Source organism: Phodopus roborovskii, unplaced genomic scaffold, assembly GCF_943737965.1.
Source record: "Phodopus roborovskii unplaced genomic scaffold, PHOROB, whole genome shotgun sequence".
Lineage (NCBI taxonomy): Eukaryota > Metazoa > Chordata > Mammalia > Rodentia > Cricetidae > Phodopus > Phodopus roborovskii.
In genome coordinates this window covers 9,086,396-9,103,799 of record NW_026126459.1, presented here as the reverse complement: position 1 = coordinate 9,103,799, position 17,404 = coordinate 9,086,396, and the positions used below count along the sequence as shown (strand labels likewise).

Here is a 17,404-nt window from a genome sequence, read left to right as displayed (position 1 = left end):
AACTAAAAAATTTCCTCTTTTCAGTTGACTCCCTCAGGCATTTCATCATTGCAACAGAAAGCTCGATAACACACCACCCTCCCCAGGGCAGCCAAGTGGGCTTTGCTGGGCTGATTTTCCACCTGAAACTATTCCATGGTCTGCCATCACACTCAGAGTAAAAGCCACCGTCCACATAGAAGGCCTGCAGGCCTCTGGTACACTGACCTCATTTATCTCAACTCTCTGTCACTATGCCACACCCTCTGGCTGACCTTGACATGGATGACAAACACTGTGTCCTGAACATAACAGGTGTCCAGTGAATAGTGAACCAGGGGCTGCTGTTGCCAGACTCCTTCCTCCCCTTGCATTGTGCTTGGGGTGGGGTGGAGTTGGGGGACAGGGAAATGAATCTTCTAGACCTCCAGGGGCTCAGTCTGGGTCCACACCCATCAGTAGACCATCACAAGCTATGCAGGATTTTTGTAATAAGCTGTCACACACAGGGTGACTGAAGAGCAACAGAAATCTACTTCCTATGGTTTTGGAAGCTGAAATCAGGGTGCCCTCCCACAAGGCCGGGGCATTTTGAGACTCAGTCCTTAAAGTTTTTCATGGCTGGAGCTCTCAGGCCTGGTACTTAAATGCTCCTCCCCCTGACCCAGATGCCCATCTTTTTCTCAATAGATCGCTCATGTAGCCTAGGTTGTCTTCAAAGTCACTGTTGCTCAAGACAATCTTGAACTCCTGATTTTCCTGCCTCCTCCTCCTGAGGGCTGGCATTACCAGCATGTGCCACCATGACAGAGCTGGACTCTTTTAGAAGGACACTGACCCCGGTGGTGAGGACCCCACCTTTAACAGCCATCACTCCCAAAACTCTAAAGGCCCCACCCTGATGCAGGATGTCCTTCTGTATGCTACGAATATGTGTTGTGCTTATTGGTTGATGAATAAAGCTGTTTAGGTCAATGGCCAGGCATAATAGAAGCCATGTAGGAAATCCAGACATACATATAGAGCCAGGCAGATACCATGTAGCCGATGGAGAAGCAAGGTGTAAGGCAATAAGCCACAAACCTCATGGTAAAATATAGAGTAATAGAAATGGGTTAATTTAATTGTGACAGCTAGTCAATAATATGCCTGAGCCATTTGGCCCAACAGTTATAATTAATATTAAGCCTTAGAGTGTTTATTCAGGAACTGGCAGCTGGGAGAGAAACCTCCATTACACCACCCTAATATCATCCATTGAGAGTCAAGACTTCAACATATGAGCTGAAGATGAGGGGCACAGACATGTATTGTTCTACAGTTCCCTGGGAAGAAGAGTCTAGTCAGTAGGGCTGTCACTAGCCTGCCTCTGTGTGTGTGTATGTGTGTCCTTCTTTCAGCTGTAGGTAACTTTCTTACCATAAATGCCCTTGAGATCCTCTTCCAATGATGAGGGGTGAGCTGGGACTTGTTTTGCACATCTCAAAAGGGAAATCATCTAGGTATGTGGTTCAGAAAATAGAAATGGGTCATTTGAACCCAGACCCAGGGCAGGCACAGTTCCTTTCCATAGATGCATGAGCACAGGCAGACCTGGTACCCTTCCAGCTCCCTGTATGACCTGTAAACTCTTAGGCTTGCTCTGTGACTGCCTGGTTCGCTGGTTCATCTTCCTACTGATCTGGGAACCTGTAATTACATTACACTGTTCAGTATTCATGCGCTATTTGAACTTACTATTTGAATTCTGGAAGCTGGCTGGTTCCCCCATCCCGTTTCAGATTCCAGTGTGATTGTCTAGAGAATCCTCCAAGGCCCCCTGTCTAGGGATGGGCTGCCCTCTAACAGTGACAGGAAGGATGGAACAACTAGGACACAAACCACTTCCACAGGGTTACTACTGTTTATCTCAGTGTATAAAAATGCCTGCAGTGGGAAAGGGTGGCTGGAAGTTCAGCCTTGGAGAGAAGGGCCAGTTGGGAGCTATCCAGATGACTGCCTCAACTTGCCCAGTTTCTGCTGGATTCTGTGAGAGCCCAATTTGATGACATCATCTCACTGTCTTGCTATTTGTTCTTTCACTTGAAAGCCTCCCCTGAAGGGGTCCTCTACTCTGCTCAGGGCTCTCCCTGGGAAACACTAGCTGGCTACTTAAAGGTCTTCTTTAGCCAGTTCCTGCTGGTTAGTTTGAGTACCTGATTTGATAATATTTTACTTTCTATCTACCTATCAATCATCTATCTACCTATCATCTATCTATCATCTATTTATCCATCATCTATCATCCATCTATCATCTCACAATCTATTTATCATCTATCTATCTGTCTATCAATCTACTTTGGTATCATTTAACTATCTATTCATCATCTATAATCTACTTATCTTCTATCTACCATCTATCATCTATCCATTCATCCATCCATCTATCATTTACCTATTATCTCTCTCTCCCTCCCTCCCCCTTTCTATTTAGTCTTTTAACTGAGCTTGCTATCTACTTTATAAACTCACTCACTCTAAATTGAAAGCAGAGGTCCTTCTCCAGAAGGTACAGAACAGAGGCCATGATGATTCCCTCAGGGAAAGTGGTTTAGGAAGCTAGGTCAGGCTAGCCTTTTAACAGCCCACAGCCCATTTAACAGATGGGGAGACTTGGGGTTGAGAGCTGAGTAACTCACATGCTCTCACCACCATAGTTTTGACAACAGTTTCTCCACCTCCTGAAACCCAGTGTCTAACCCCTCAGTTCCATGTCACTCACATACCCATCCCCTACTTGTGCTTTCATTCGAGACATTGTCACTTAAGATTTTATTAAGCTTTTCATGAAGTTGGACCATCAAGCTTTGTTTCACCTTTGGTCCAGTCAGAGAATAAACACCATCACTGCACACTGAAAGACCAGGCTGAGAGGAGCCCATGACCTGGGGCTGGGGTTTCAGTCTTGGAGCTTGCTGGTGAACACCTCGGCTCTGTCTAGGGGTGGGCCCCGGTTCACAGATGTGTAGGAAGGTTCAGAGGTCTTGGGGACAGCCTCCTGGGTGATCTGTGAGTCGTGTGCTGTTTCCCCATCAGAGCTGCCCATGTCCCTGAAAGAGAGAGAGAGAGAGAGAAAGAGAGAGAGAGAGAGAGAGAGAGAGAGAGAGAGAGAGAGAGAATGAGCACCAGGATTAGGGGAGCAGAGCAAGCCTGGATCCCTGCAGCTGCTCAGGGCCTTAACTTTGACAGTACATTGCCTTTGAGGATGTGATCTCCAGTGTATTTGGAGAACTCATTGTATGTGCGACCTTGGGAATAAGGGAGTGTCACCCTTCTTGAAATTATGAGGATAGTTTCATGTCTGCAAGCTGGAGCATTGGAGGCCATTGTTCCAGGTCCTCAAAGTGACCTGACGTGCCCAGGTGGATGGCTTCCTGGAGGAGGGGGCAGATGCCCTGATCCTGAAGGAGCATCATGGGTAGAAAGAGGGGCACATGAGATGAAACAGAAAGGGAGAGAAAGGCATGTCACAGGCCAGTCGCCAGCCCGACAGTGACTTTTGTTGGCTGCTGTTATTTTTCATAGGTGCTTTCTTAACTGAAGTGTCAGGGGACAGTTGGATTTCACTGCCCTTCTCTGAGCCCATTCTAGGCTGGCTAACATCTAGGACCCAGTTAATTTCACCTACCCAGACAAGCTTCCCATCTGCTTTCCCACCCTTACTAGGACTCCTGCAGGCTTCCAGGACCTGTAGTTCCCTCCGCTTGGTGGGGCTGGGCTGAGCAGCATACTGCTCGGGGCTGGGATCCACTCCTGTGTGAGGAGCTTGCTCTTGCTGAGCCCTCCTCCAGGAAGCCAGCCTGCTGCTGCTTCAAGCTCTTTTTTTCCTGTTGCTTCCTGATTCCCCAGTGAGCATACTGCAGGCTTGGGGAGGAGTGTGCTGATTCATGCCCTGCTCCACCCTGGCAGGCTACTGCAGTCAGACACCATGGGTTCTAGGCCCAGGCTTTGACCTTGAGATATCTGCCCCACCACCAGGCCTCAGCTTCCCCACCTGAGTGGGTGAATTAAATAACAGCTCCCAGGCACTGCTCTGAGGGCATCACAGGGCTGATCCCAGGTGACCATTATCACTCTGTTGTGCATATTATTTTCACTTTCATTTTTCCAGATGGGGAAACTGAGGACCTGGATGCCTTGCTGAGGTCACATACACAACTCCATCACAGCTAAAACTTGCCTTTTTTTTTTTTTTTGGTGGAATCTTGGGGGTGAACCTTGACTGAGCCTCCTGCATACTAGACAAGGGCTACACTGAGCTACACTCCCAGCCCAAGAACTGAGATATAAATGGGCCCACTGCCCACAAGCTGGGATGCACCTGAGTTCTTCCTTCCTTTGCCTTGGAGAAAGACCTGACCTTGAAAGCTCAAGACTCTGCTTGCTTTCACGGGTCATGGCGGGCAGTCCCTGGCTTCCACTCCCTGCCCTATCTCAGAGGACCCCGTGCTGAGTCTTTCTTGGGGAGGGTGCTGCCCTATCTCCAGGCTGGCAGTACTCACACAAAGCTGAGGATGATGGCTCCGGCGAAGCCCACGAGCAGGAAGAAGGGTAGGGAGCCCAGAATGGAAGTGATGACAATCATGCCGCCACTCCGCCGGCCTGGCCATGTGTCGATGGCGGAGTATGGGGTAGCTGCAGAAGACCACAGCCATTTACTTACCAGAAAATGCCCCTCCCTGAATCTTCTTCCAGGGACCTACTACCCGGGGCAGTAAATGCTCTTCCCAGGCCTCTCTGATGGCCTCTCTGCATGTCTCTGGTTACTTCCTCTATTTGCATAAGGTTAGTTCTATACTAATTCAAGACTTCTGGTGACATGGGTGGCATATGTATTCTAAATAAAGTTGAGCAAAGGGCTCAGAGGGGATGTGGCTCTCGAACTTTCTGGGTAGTGTCACTCTTGGGAACAACGAATAGGTCCTACAGTGAGCAAGCGATTTGTGGCATTGTCTACACAGATCCCTGGAGACCTGACTCTGAGTTCACACTCCACTCTGGTACCCCAGCTCTAGGTGGTCCCATATGCGCACCAGCCCCCAGAGGCCAACCCATAGGACTGGCTCCAGGAGTGCTGGGTCTGCTGATGCCACCAGAGTCCCTAGAGGGATTCTGCCAAGCTAGCCAGACAAGGAGGTGCAGGTGCCCACTGTGTGAGGGATAGAGGCCAAGCTTAGAGCCAGGACTCAGCTCCAAGGATCTCAAGGCTGTTTCAGCAAGACCACAAAAAATGGGAATGTCACAGGAGGTGTGGCAGGGAAGGAGCATGGGTGGGGTCACCCAGCAACACAACACAGATGAGCCGCATATATCCACATACAACATACAGCAAATAAACTACACTTGTACACACTACACTCATTGCACACTCATAGATGTTGCCACACACCATGTACTCCACAACCACAGACACAAGTAATTCAGTCACACCCACAGCCATGTACACTCACACACTCACTCATTCACCCACCAAATTACCTCGCATTCCTCCATGTCCCTCACTAGTGTGGGAACTCAGGTAACTTTCTGGGGCCCTGGCCTGCCTCACACGGCCCTAGTTCTGCTGGGGCTGCAGTAGGAGGCAGAAAGTTTCTGTGCTGGGGTCCCACACAGTCAGGATCATCATGAGAGCCCTGGTGGGACTAAGGGGTGCAAGCATGACCTCAGTTGCTCTACAGCTTCCTAGCCCCTGCTGCCTGCCTCAAGGGTACAAAGGGCTCAGAGTAAGGAAAGACATGGCTCTTCCTGAGTTCCTCTACTTAGTGTCCAGTCTGTGGACAATCCTGTACTGTCATAAATGTTTGCTATTGTGAGGTTCCACATCTCTGGATCTAGACAGGTAACCTTAACTTTAATACACCCAACCTGGACCAATCTCAAACATGGAAGAGTGATGGGAGATGTCATTCTGTAAATATGTTTCTCAGACTGGCTAATGAATAGAGCACTGTTGGCCAATGGGAAAGGAAGATAGGAGGGACTAGGAGACAAGGAGGAAAGAGGAAGTAGTAAGGAGGAGTCAAGATGGAGAGACCTGGTAGACCAGACGTCTGCTCCACTCCCCGGTAAGGGGACGATGTGAAAATACATAGATCAACAGAAATGGATTAATGCTTAAGACAGAGCTAGCCGATAAGAAACTAGTACCTGGCCAACAGCATTATATCTAATACAGAGTCTCAGTGTGTTATTTGGGGCTGGCGCCGCAGCAGGACAAGACCGGCGGCGGGGAGGAAAAACTTTACTCCTTACAGAAGAGGGAAGGGATAGTTCATAGATGGAAGTATCTCAAGAAGCATTGTATTAAGCAGCACAATAGCCAGTTGCTTGGGTGACTTTCCCCAGGGACAGCCAACTCTCCTTTTAATCAATCCCTGACCCTATATTCCTGGGGTCCTTAAGGAGTATCCCAGAACTGACTTGCCACCCCCCCCCACCCTCCAGCACACACTTACGCTGGTTGGTACGGATGGGATCTGACCATAGTGTTTGGTCCTGCACCAAGCCTGTGGACATGTTGACCAAGACATATTTGAACCTGGAAGAAGATGGATTAAGAGCGACTTTCATCTATCCTGTGTGTCCAGACACAGGAAACAGGAAGGAGGAGACCGGGGGGGAGGGGGGGGGAAGGGAGACACAGGAAGACTTCCAGGAGACTGCTATGGGTGGGCTCAGGACAAAAGAAGGTTGCTGGACTTGACCACATATTCCCTGGATCCTTCTCCAGCTTGGCTGCATCTGTTTTGGGAAGCCTTTTTGATTGGAGCTATTGTGCAACATTCCTCTGGGAGTACCCCTTTTGTTCTATGCACCTGTAGCACCCTTGTTAGTCCATAATCCTCCTAGCAGCTCTGGCCCCTGGGAGTCAAAAAGAGAATTAGAAAGCTATCCTGTTTTCCCTTAGGTCAGGGCTGTTTTAGGTGCAATAATCCTCAAACAAGGGCTACTAATCAGAAGGGAAGACAAAGCAAGATGGTAAGATCTATAGCCCAGTTAAGTCCCAGTTTAAACAGTAGATTGGATAGACTGATAGTCTGAGATGAGAACTAATTCATCTACAGACTGTAGCTTAGTGACCCTTAAAATTAAAGCTCTCTTAGGGACTGGGACTATAGCTCAGTGGAAAAACACATGTTCAGCATGTGCAAAGCCATAGCAATACACACACCCTTCATCCAGGCAGTTCAGGAGTTCAAGCCTAGTCTGGGCTACATGGATGCCTATCTCAAAACAGAAGAGGGGATGGGGAGGAGAAAGGCAGGGAGGGAGAAAGCAAGGAAGGAAAGAGGGGAAGGAAGAGAGAATGGGTTCTGAACTGTGTTTACAAAGCAAGGTGCCAAGCAGGGTCCTGTTGGGCCTCTGTGTACATGCTACAAACCAGGAAACCACCCTGCCTGAGACCTGGCCCCAGTGCCAAGGCTCTGAGAAGTATGGCTTCCCCCATTTTGTCCCCTCCTTGTGTCTCCTGTCCTCCCATGGCCACTTAGACCTACCTGTACTCAGTAGCTGCTGACAGAGGCGGGTTGCAGAGGCCCTGGAAGTTGGGGTCCCAAAGACAGGTTCCATTGTTGCCCACCCTGACTAGGTACGCATTCAGGATCTCTGAGGCCTGGGTCACATCTCCAACAGCATCCAGGCTAGGCAAGTCACCACAAGGGGTCAGGTCAAAGGCTGCAGCTTTGTAGGGGCCCGACCTCCCACCCTGGCTTTGCCGGAAGGTGGTGCTCAGTGGAGTTCCAGCGCTGTTCTGTACAGACACATTCCTGGAGCTGGCTGCAGAGGCATGCTAGAAGTCAGGACCCTGGTCATTCCAACTGAGTGGCAACCCTCAGTACCCATCAAACAGGCCAAATCTTCCCAGGTTGGTTCCGGGCACTAGGATGATTGACACATAAGCTCAGTGGTAAATGTACAGCTGGCCCAGGAGCACTTCACTGTGAGGTGTGGGTTCATCTCCCACTCACTCTGTCTTGCAATGCCCTTAACCCCCAGAGCAACAGACCCCTGCCACCTGTAGCTGCCAGCCCTGGATTCTTTCCCCAATAAAATGGAAAGGGGTGAGATGATGCCAAGGTATAAATTGTTGGACTTGGACCAATCGTTTGACATTTCTGACCTCTGGACTTCTGTGAAATGGCAGTAGAATACTCCAGGGTTTCCACAGACCGGGTGCTCACTGGCAGCAATAGAAGCCTGATGCTAGGATGGACTGTTGGGAAATGTCAGGAGGCTGTTACTGGGTACCTGATCCCCAAACCCAGGAGCTTGCATAGAAGGGCTGTGGGCTGGGTTGGAGATAGCAATCCTGGGGAAAAACCCGAAATGACCTAGATTCAAAGGTCAGTGAGATCAGAATATAACTGTAAGAGCCCCAGAGAGGGAGCCCCCACATCCCTGCCCTGATCCCATGCTCTACAGTAATAACCTGCATGCTGCTTGCAGACATTGGCTCTAAAATGGGCAAGGCAGCTTGTGCTAGGCAGGCATTCAGAAATTTGTGCGTCTCCTTCCACCAGCCTGGATGCCAGGGCAAGTGCGGGTCTGGGGCCACAGCCACAGTGGTGTCAGTGTGTCATGGGCAGTGATGAGCAAAGGGGTCCTAGACTTACACAGACATGAAATGTCCAATCACTCAGCTCCCTCCTCCTCCCTGTGAACTGTCAAGGACCCTTTTAGAGGAAAACGGGTTCCTTACCTGAGTCGACCATGGCATAGAGGTAAACTTCGTAAGTGCCACTGAGTGGCTCTGAGCTATCGAACATGCAGAGAGGTTTCTCCAAGGCCACGGTGGTGAGGGTGGGGTTGTTAGTGGCAAAGGTCACACTGGCCAGTTGAGGCTGGAGGTTCACAGCTGGTGAAGGTAATGAGGGTGGGAACTGACCTCTGGGCATATCCCTGGGCACAGGCATATTCCAGCACTTGCATGTCCTGCACTGAGTTTGACCTTCCCAATGGACCAATCCACAAACTCTCAGAGATAAATCAGTGCTCCTGTGCCCACCCTGCTGGCCACCCTAGCCAGACACATCCCTATCCCACCCCAGCTACTCACTATCCATCCCTGTCATCTCTCTCTCTCTCTCTCTCTCTCTCTCTCTCTCTCTGTCTGTCTGTCTGTCTGTCTGTCTGTCTCCCAGGGCGCTTCCCTTCCACCCCACTCTCTCTTCCCTTGAACCCTCTACTCCAGCAGGCAAATTGCTAAGACACTTTGCTGCTCCCCACAGGCCTCCCACATAGTGCAATCTCTCAGGAAAAGTGATAAAGTCCAGAATTTCAGGGCTCTTCCATATAACTCTAAGCTTCAACCCCTGCACATACCTGCCTCAGCCACAAGGATCAAAAAATCAATCCCAGGATGGGCCATCCTTCCCACTCCAGGAACTTTCCCCTCCAGCTCTCCCAGTCCAAGGGGTTGCCAGGAGACTGGGTCTGCCCTCTGCAGTCTTGTATGATGTTCTCTGGCAACCCCTCAGAGGGTTGAGGCTGGCCCATGGATGGGCTCTGGGATTCCTATGTTGGCTGTTTTTCTTAGTACAGCATCTGTGTCCCTATGTCGGAATCAGCGCCTATTCCCTAGACCTCCTAAATAAGGTTCCCAGTGCCACTCCATGTCTCTGCTCCTCTCGGGTCTCCCTGAACACTTCCCGGTGTTCTCATCCCCTGCTTACTCCAGCCACACCGCAGGCATCCGAGGGCCAGCAGGGCCCAGAGCAGAAGCATCGCCCAAGAGAGAGGCTCAGCAACACGCTTCAACCAGCAAGAGCACACCCTGCCTGGTGCAGCCAGGAGCACCTGCCACCAGCAAGGGCGCGTCCCGCCCCTCTAGGGCGGGCCAATCCGAAGCCTGCCAGTGTGATATTTGCATACAGCACAGGGCTGGGTTCCTCCCACTAGTGCGTTCTAGGGACCATCAACCAAGGTTTCTGACCATCTCTATGCCTTCCCCCAAAGCTCCTACTGTATACTGAAACTGAGCTGATGCTTTCACGTTGTCATCTGAGACATCCTCACTTTTGTAACCTCAATTTGTATACTGTAGAGACACTAATTCCGACAAGTTTGAGCTCATACTAATAAAATTAACAATCATAGAAAAATGAAGTCCTGGATGACAGTTCTTTTCTGTTCACAGACCGTGCAAGACAAGAGAGGCTGAGAAGGGCAGGAAACTGTGGGACCAGACCAAGGGCTGTTGCAGATGAATGGAATAGGATCTTCAACCCCTCACTGCTTCTCATGCAACGAACAATAGAGATTGTGGGCTGGAGTACCGCTCAGCCTTAGATGCTTGCCTGGGCCAAATAATACCTCTCCACCAGCAGAACTGAAGTGGGAGGGGGATGAGAAACCCAACTCTTTTGGTGGTGCCTCTTCAACTGATGGATCCTTCAAGATGAAGCTGAACATCTGACAGCCATGGCTGTCAGAATTCATTGACAAATGGAAATGCCACTGGTCCTATGAGAAGCATATGGTCCCAGAAATAGGGCTGGTGCCCTGGGTAAAGAGTGGAAGGATTATGGGCTCCAATCAATGATGGGAGCAACAAACAAGGTTTTCTTATGAAGAAGGTGCCTTGAGAGCTCCTGCTATTCTTGTTATGAACCAAGGAGAATGAGAGAGAGGAAGTTCAAGTGTGTTCAGATGCCTTGTGGAAGGATGCCAATCCAAATTCCAGAGAGAGAGAGAGAGAGAGAGAGAGAGAGAGAGAGAGAGAGAGAGAGAGAGAGAGAGAGAGAGATTTGGGCTGACAGATACTTCAGTGCTTCTGCTGTTGGTGCCCCCAAAGAGCTAGCAAAATCTGCCAACTTTTGATCTCTCTAAAGAAGATGATGTCCACTGGTGTGCTGTCAGGAAGCCCTTAAACAAAGAGGGTAAAAGACCCAGAACCAAAGCACCAGAGATTCAACGTCTTGTCACTCCACATATCCTGTAACACAAACACCAACATATTGCTCTGAAGAAACAACACACTAAGGAAAACAAGGAGGAGGCTGCAGAATGTGCTAAACTTTTGGCTAAGAGAATGAAGGAAATCAAAGAAAAACTCCAGGAACAGATTGCCAAGAGGCGTGGGCTGTCCTTGATGAGAGCTTCTATTTCTGAGTCCTGCCAAAGTTAAGTCTTTAAGAGGAACAGGTAGATGATCAGACCTTGAAAAGAGCAGAGATAAATGATGGGGTCCTCACCTAAATTAACCACTTCCCTCCAGTGTCAGGAGTCTGTGCACATCTCCAAATGCATAATAAATCAACTTTGCATGTAAGGTGTATAAAATGAACAAGTATGGGTGGAGGGCTGTACATTAATAAAGTATGGAAGGGAGAATATGTTCATCTGCATGGAAACTGAGTCTGGGTGAGTTTGAAAGCAGCTATTTCAGGACCTTCTTGGAGAAAACTCTAAGAAAAAGATTCCTGAGTAGAACCCAGGTACTGGTAACTTGTTGGTAGTGGGGAGGGAAGGGGAGGGAAATCCTACAGTAACTAGCACTAAAGCTGTGCCTTCTGGAGAATGGGGGAGCTTTGGAATGGAGAAAAAACTCTACAGAGAAAAACAGGACAAGGAAGATGGGCCCGCTGGTAAAATGCATACTTGTAATCATGAGGACCTGAGTTCAAATCCCTGAAACCCTGTAAAAAGCCAGGCACAGCTAGAATTCCAGTGCTGAGGATGGAGAGACAGAAGAAGTCCTGAACAGCTAGTCTTGTCAAGATGAGCCCCAAGTTCAGTGAGAGACTTTCTCAAAAAAAAAAAAAAGTTATATAGAGGAAGACACCTGATGCTGACCTCTGGCCTGCACTTGCAAATACACATGCACATGCAAATGCATACAAATACACATGTACAAGCAAATACACATGTACGTGCAAATGCTTACCACACACACAAATAAATAGCACAATGTTGGATTTTTGTTTTGTTTTGTTTTTCTTAACCTTTTCTGACCACTTAAAGAGCCTACTTTCTTTACTACTCCTCTACCATCCAACCCTCACCCCTGCAAAGTAAAAATGCTTACATTCTAAAATACTGGTAAAGGCCCCCTTGGAGAGGGACTGACTCCAGCCAGGCTGGGATGGGCAAGGCAGGAGGAACTGAACTTTTGAAATCCATTGAAGAATGGTGGACACATGTCAAAGGAGCCAGTCTAGACCAGCTTGAACAGGTACCCATCACCCGATCTGAGGAACTTTGAGCACAAAATAAACAAAGGTGGTAATATTTTACATTTAGCCCATTTGATAAAATAGTTCATGAATCAATACTGATTCTGTACACAGATCTAGAGATATGCGCTTAATGCAGTGATGTAGCCAAGCATGGCTGTACACAGGACAGACAGCCTGCATGTGCTTCCTGGACTTACAGCATCCAGGACTCAAGGCACCGACTCAGCCGATTCAGTGTCTTGCTCTCAAAGTTTAACTTGGGTCTACTTGGCAGGAAGCAAACAGACAGATCCAGACTGAGGGTCTGCCTGCCAAACAATCAGCCACACTACTTTGCAAATGTCAGTGTCATGAAAGAAAAAAGACAAAGTAAAACAGAAGCTGAGAGTTGAGGCCTACTGCAGGGGACTAAAGGCATATAGTGTCTACAGACACCAAGCAAATTTCTGGGTTATTCATCTAAAAACAAGCAACCTATCCAGATACAGTGGTATGTGCCTGCAGTCCCAGCACGTAGGTGGAGAAGTCAGGGGAATCTCAAGTTTGAGGTGAGCCTGAGCTGCCTGAGCCTCCCAATCCAAAGGTTGGGACTGCAGATCAATGGTAGAGCAATTTGCCTAGCATGCACAAGGCCCGGCTTCTGCCTCTGGTGCCACACAGACACACACACAGAGCAACACATAGTATGCACTATTACAATCTCTGTAATAAGGTAGATGCATATTAAATAACAATAGTGCAAAAGAGTTATGTTTCAGAGCCAGTAAGATGGCTTGAGCAGTGGGTAAAGATGCTTGCTGTTGAATCAGGGTCTGATTCCAAGCATCTATATCTGCCAGGGATGCAGATATTCCTTATTGATTGATCAGGGTGGGTTTTCTTTCTTTCCTTCTTTCCTTTTTTTTTTTTTTTTTTTTTTTTTGAGACAGGGTTTCTCTGTGTTGCCCTGGTTGTCCTTCCTGGAACTTCCTCTGCAGATTAGGCTAGCTGCAAACTAACAGAGACCCACCTGCCTCAGAGTGCCATATGCCACTGCCAACACCACCTAGCAGGATTCAGATATCTAAATTGAGGCTTGTGTCCTTCACTTTGACTGCAGGGCTATCAGAACAGTGGACCCCAAGGCACTGGAATTCCCCTAGGACTCTCACTTTGGGAAGAGAGAAAGTTCAAAGCCTGAGCTGATAGGAGGGGACATTTGTCTCCAGGAAAAAAGTCCATAACATGTCAGCCTACCTTATAGAAGACAATGATGGGCCAGTGGTGCCTGAGACTAGAGCTTGACCCAGATTGCTTAGCTCTGTATAGCGATGGCCTCTACTTAAACTCTAATCTCTCTCTCTCTCTCTCTCTCTTCAGGACCCCTAAGATGAACCTAGAACCACTGAATCTCTGACCCTCTACCCACTATTGTCATGTTGAATAATTCTCATTTTCTGCCTTTCAGTGTTAAATTGGCAGCTTTAAATGCCTTAATCAATAACAGGGGCTTGACTCTGCCTTGTGGGGGGTACAGTCTGTGTTCCCAAATCCAGTAATAGTAAAAGGAGAGAACTGCCTCCCACTACACTACTGTGACACCTACATATACCTCTTACCCCAAATAAACATTTAAATAAATGGGAAAAAAGTTTAAGACAGGGTCTCACTATATTACTCTGGCTGGCCTAGAACTTGTGTTGTGGACCAGGCTAGCCTTGAACTCAAAGAAATCCATCTGCTTCTGCCTCTGGAGTGCTGGGATTAAAGGTGTACACCACTAAGCCTGGCATAGAAAAATAATTTTTACCTTGTTCTTCTGAAGAAGTTCAATTTTTATAGTGATGATGAGGTCATGTAAAGACAAGACACACTGAAGGTACAAGGGTGAAGTGCCCCGACTCAGACCGGAAGAGAGAGAGGATAAAGGAAATGTTGCGCCTTGTCAACAGTTGTAAATGGATATGGGTTTGCACACTGCTGTTCTCAAAGCATTCCTACAGGCTGGACATTCTCAGTGTAAGAATGTTGTGGGGGAAGGGCTGGGCACATAGCTCAGTGCAGAGCCCTTGTCTAGCATACATGAGACTCTGGGCTCACTTCCAGCAATACAAAAGAGACAGGGGTATGCTGGGGAGAGTTCTGTGCTCTCCTCGCTCTGTGAATAGGGTGGAAAGCTTATCTTGGGCACCTAGAAAGTCCCAGTGACAGCAGGGGCGGGGTTTCCTGCAAGAGTTTTTATGGGCTGGAATTTCTGGCTTTGTGAATGTTTGTGCACCTGGGTTTTTACCAGGGGTCCTTGAAGTTGATCTCACTGGTAAGAGAGAGCAGGCCTGCAGTCCCTTGACTTCTCCAGGCCCTGCTGTTTCCTATGAGAAAAACAAATGCAACATCTTTTCATCTCCCCCTTCACCCAAATAAGGAGGGAGCTTTGTTGGGGAAATATTGAAATAATAATCCGCCAAGGCTAAACATCATGCTCAGAAAAAAAGAAAGAAAGAAAGAAAGAAAGAAAGAAAGAAAGAAAGAAAGAAAGAAAGAAAGAAAGGAAGAAAGAAAGGAAGAAAAAAGAAAAGCCTCCGCCCTCCGCCGGTTTTAGTCAGGTCTCGGCTTTAAAGCCTGCTGGCTTTGGAGCTTGGCTGGGAGATTCTGGAGGAATGGTGTCAGCAAGTTCACTTGGGGGTGACTGGTGCTGATCTCAAAGGGTCAGGGACTAATGAAGATCCCTAGGCAAAGTGACTCCATGCCACCAAAGACAGAAAGGATCTGCCTTGGTATTACCCATGCCCCTGTGGTGGCTGTGGCCCCATGTAAACATTCCAAAACCTTTTTTGCAAAATAATAGCATCTTGGTTTATTGTTTTTAAATTTTTTAAAATTTGAGACCTCCTCGCTATGTGGCCTTGAACTCACAGAGATGCCTTTGCTTCTGCCTCTCCTGCTTTGGCTTTTTCTTTTTTGGAAGCCCCACCACCACCACCACCCGATAAATCCCAGCTCTCACATAGCAGCAGGCTGACCTCAAATTCTGTCTGTAATGGAGGATGACATTGAACTTCTGATGGCATACTTACCTAGCAGCATGATATAAATCTGGCAGGAGATGGAGACAGGAAGACCAGAAGTTCAGCCCATTTTTCCCTTTTCAACTGGAGACTCCAAATGGCTGAGCTTCATTCCACTCATGACCTGGGTTACATAGCAGGATTCTTTCTGAACCTTGGCCTCCAGGACCAGTATGGGGGTGGGGGGATCAGGAATTTCAATGTTGGGAATGATTAAGAGCAGCCCAGCCCTGTGCAGGCCTCCTTCAAGTTCAACATCTACCCCAAGTTTGTAAGGTAGAAATTCTTGCCCCTAAACTGCTCCTCCAATAACTTGAGAGACCTGCCTTGTGGGTTTTATAAGCTAGGGAGGGTGATGGCAATGTTGGGCAATGCAGGCTTCCGGGGTTAGTCTCTGACCCTGGTGACTAGGAGGCTGTGGGATGCCATCACTCTAGGAAAACAGAAAGACACTGTGGGAAATGGGGTCTTCACTTTGTAATAACTGGACTGGAGACTTTGTAATAAGTGGACTGGAGATGGAAATCAAAATGGAAAAATAGCTGATGGGTCCATTTGGAGTAGAACTTGTAAGGAGTACGGTTTTTCCGCCCACCACTGGTCTTGTCCCACTGCCGCGCCAGCCCCAAATAATACACAGAGACTCTGTATTTGATATTATGCTGTTGGCCAGTTACTTGTTTCTTATAGGCTAGCTCTGTCTTAAGTAATAACCCATTTCTATGTATTTCCACGTGGTCTTACCAGCTAGAGGCGGCTGGCGATTCTGCCTCCTCCAGACTCTCCATCTTGACTCCTCCTTACTACTTCCTCTTTCCTCCTTGTCTCCTACTCCCTCCTATCTTCCTTTCCTATTGGCCAACAGTGCTTTATTCATTAACCAGTATGAGAAACATATATACATAATGGCATCTCCCATCAAGAACTGGTATTTATATTCCCAATGCATTTCCCTACCTGCTTGGCTTCCTCACTGGCCGAGTTCTTCAGGGAAGTACAATCTTCCCAGTGTCTAGCATTGTCCCCTCCCCAGAGTCCCCATCCGACTGGTTCAGGACATAAAGTCTTACCTAATGCATATCCTGGGGTTCAAAATTTTTCTTATCATGGGCTCAGTTATAGAACCCACTACCTGAGACTTTGAACCCTAGGATGAACACAGAGCTTCTAGACATGTGGGAGCCAGGTACGGAAGACAGGGGTTTAGTGCCTCCTGCATGTCTTGATTTTCTGCTGAGTTCTCACTGTACCCTGTGTGAAAGTGAGCTATAATGGTTTGTTTCTTACAGCCCAGGAGAAGAAACCCAAAGTGCCAGGCTTCTGATGGCCACACATTTTGCCCCTACGCTGAGCATCTCCATGTGGCTCTAAATAATCCATTTCTCTTGGGGCTCAATCTTCTAAATACATTCACAAACTCTCTGTACAACTCTTACAAAAGACCCTAGTTCAGTTGTCAGCCATGAGAGAGAGAGTTGGCATCTAGAGTGGGCATAGCTGTCCCAAGCAGCTCCTGTAGAGGAGACCTATCTTGCCAGCAGTGGGTCTTTCATACCCAAGAGCAAACAGTCCTCAAGAGTAGAGCTAGGGACTTGTGACAGTGACCCTGTGTCCTTATTAATACTAGATGAGTGAATAAGGTTTTAAAGGGGCTGGAGAGATGGTTCTATTCCAAAGGGCCCGGGTTCAGTTCCCAGCACCCACATGGCAGTTCACAACTGTCTGTAACTCAAGTTCCAGTGGCTCCAACTCCCTCACACAGACACACATGTAGGCCAAACAGGAAATGCATATTAAAATTATAAGCAGGCTTTAAAAATTATAAGCACAGGAAAAAAAAGAGAGAAGCTCTTTGTGTGTGTCAGGTTCATCTCAGGTCATGCTAGACAAGGTGCCCTGGAAGGACCCATAGGACACAGGTGTAGGCTGACCCTGGGGCAGAAGAGAGACAAGTTTGTACGTGTATTTTAAAGGTTGCACTAACAGGTCACCATTGATGCAGTAGATGTGGGGTCCAAATAAAGGGATAGCTAGAGGATCCAGGTCTGTCTGGAGGAATCAGAGTGTGGAATTGGAACATGACAACTGAGATAGGACTAGGGAGAGTACGGAGGCAGGGAGAGGGGTCCAAGACCTACTATTCCCCTTTGTCCAGTAGAGGACC

The 17,404-nt window shown here is 48.1% G+C and overlaps 1 protein-coding gene across 1 annotated transcript; it reads right to left on the bottom strand.

The window, feature by feature from the left end:
• Positions 1–2,773: 2,773 nt before the first annotated feature.
• Positions 2,774–9,810, bottom strand: Upk3a (uroplakin 3A). The gene is made up of 6 exons (XM_051189069.1): positions 9,692–9,810; positions 8,719–8,874; positions 7,517–7,796; positions 6,476–6,558; positions 4,523–4,655; positions 2,774–3,070 (listed from the first exon to the last, which is right to left on the bottom strand). Exons 1-6 carry the CDS (start codon positions 9,741–9,743, stop codon positions 2,920–2,922), a joined length of 855 nt encoding a protein of 284 aa, XP_051045026.1. The 5' UTR covers positions 9,744–9,810; the 3' UTR covers positions 2,774–2,919.
• Between the last annotated feature and the right edge of the window lie 7,594 nt (positions 9,811–17,404).

Excerpts from the sequence above, each read along its gene's own strand:
- Upk3a (XM_051189069.1), bottom strand. The coding sequence starts at position 9,743 with ATGCTTCTGCTCTGGGCCCTGCTGGCCCTCGGATGCCTGCGGTGTGGC. Across the intron at positions 7,797-8,718 it reads CTATGCCATGGTCGACTCAG|CCAGCTCCAGGAATGTGTCT; the intron begins GTAAGGAACCCG and ends ATGCCTCTGCAG. Across the intron at positions 6,559-7,516 it reads TCAGCAGCTACTGAGTACAG|GTTCAAATATGTCTTGGTCA; the intron begins GTAGGTCTAAGT and ends ATCTTCTTCCAG.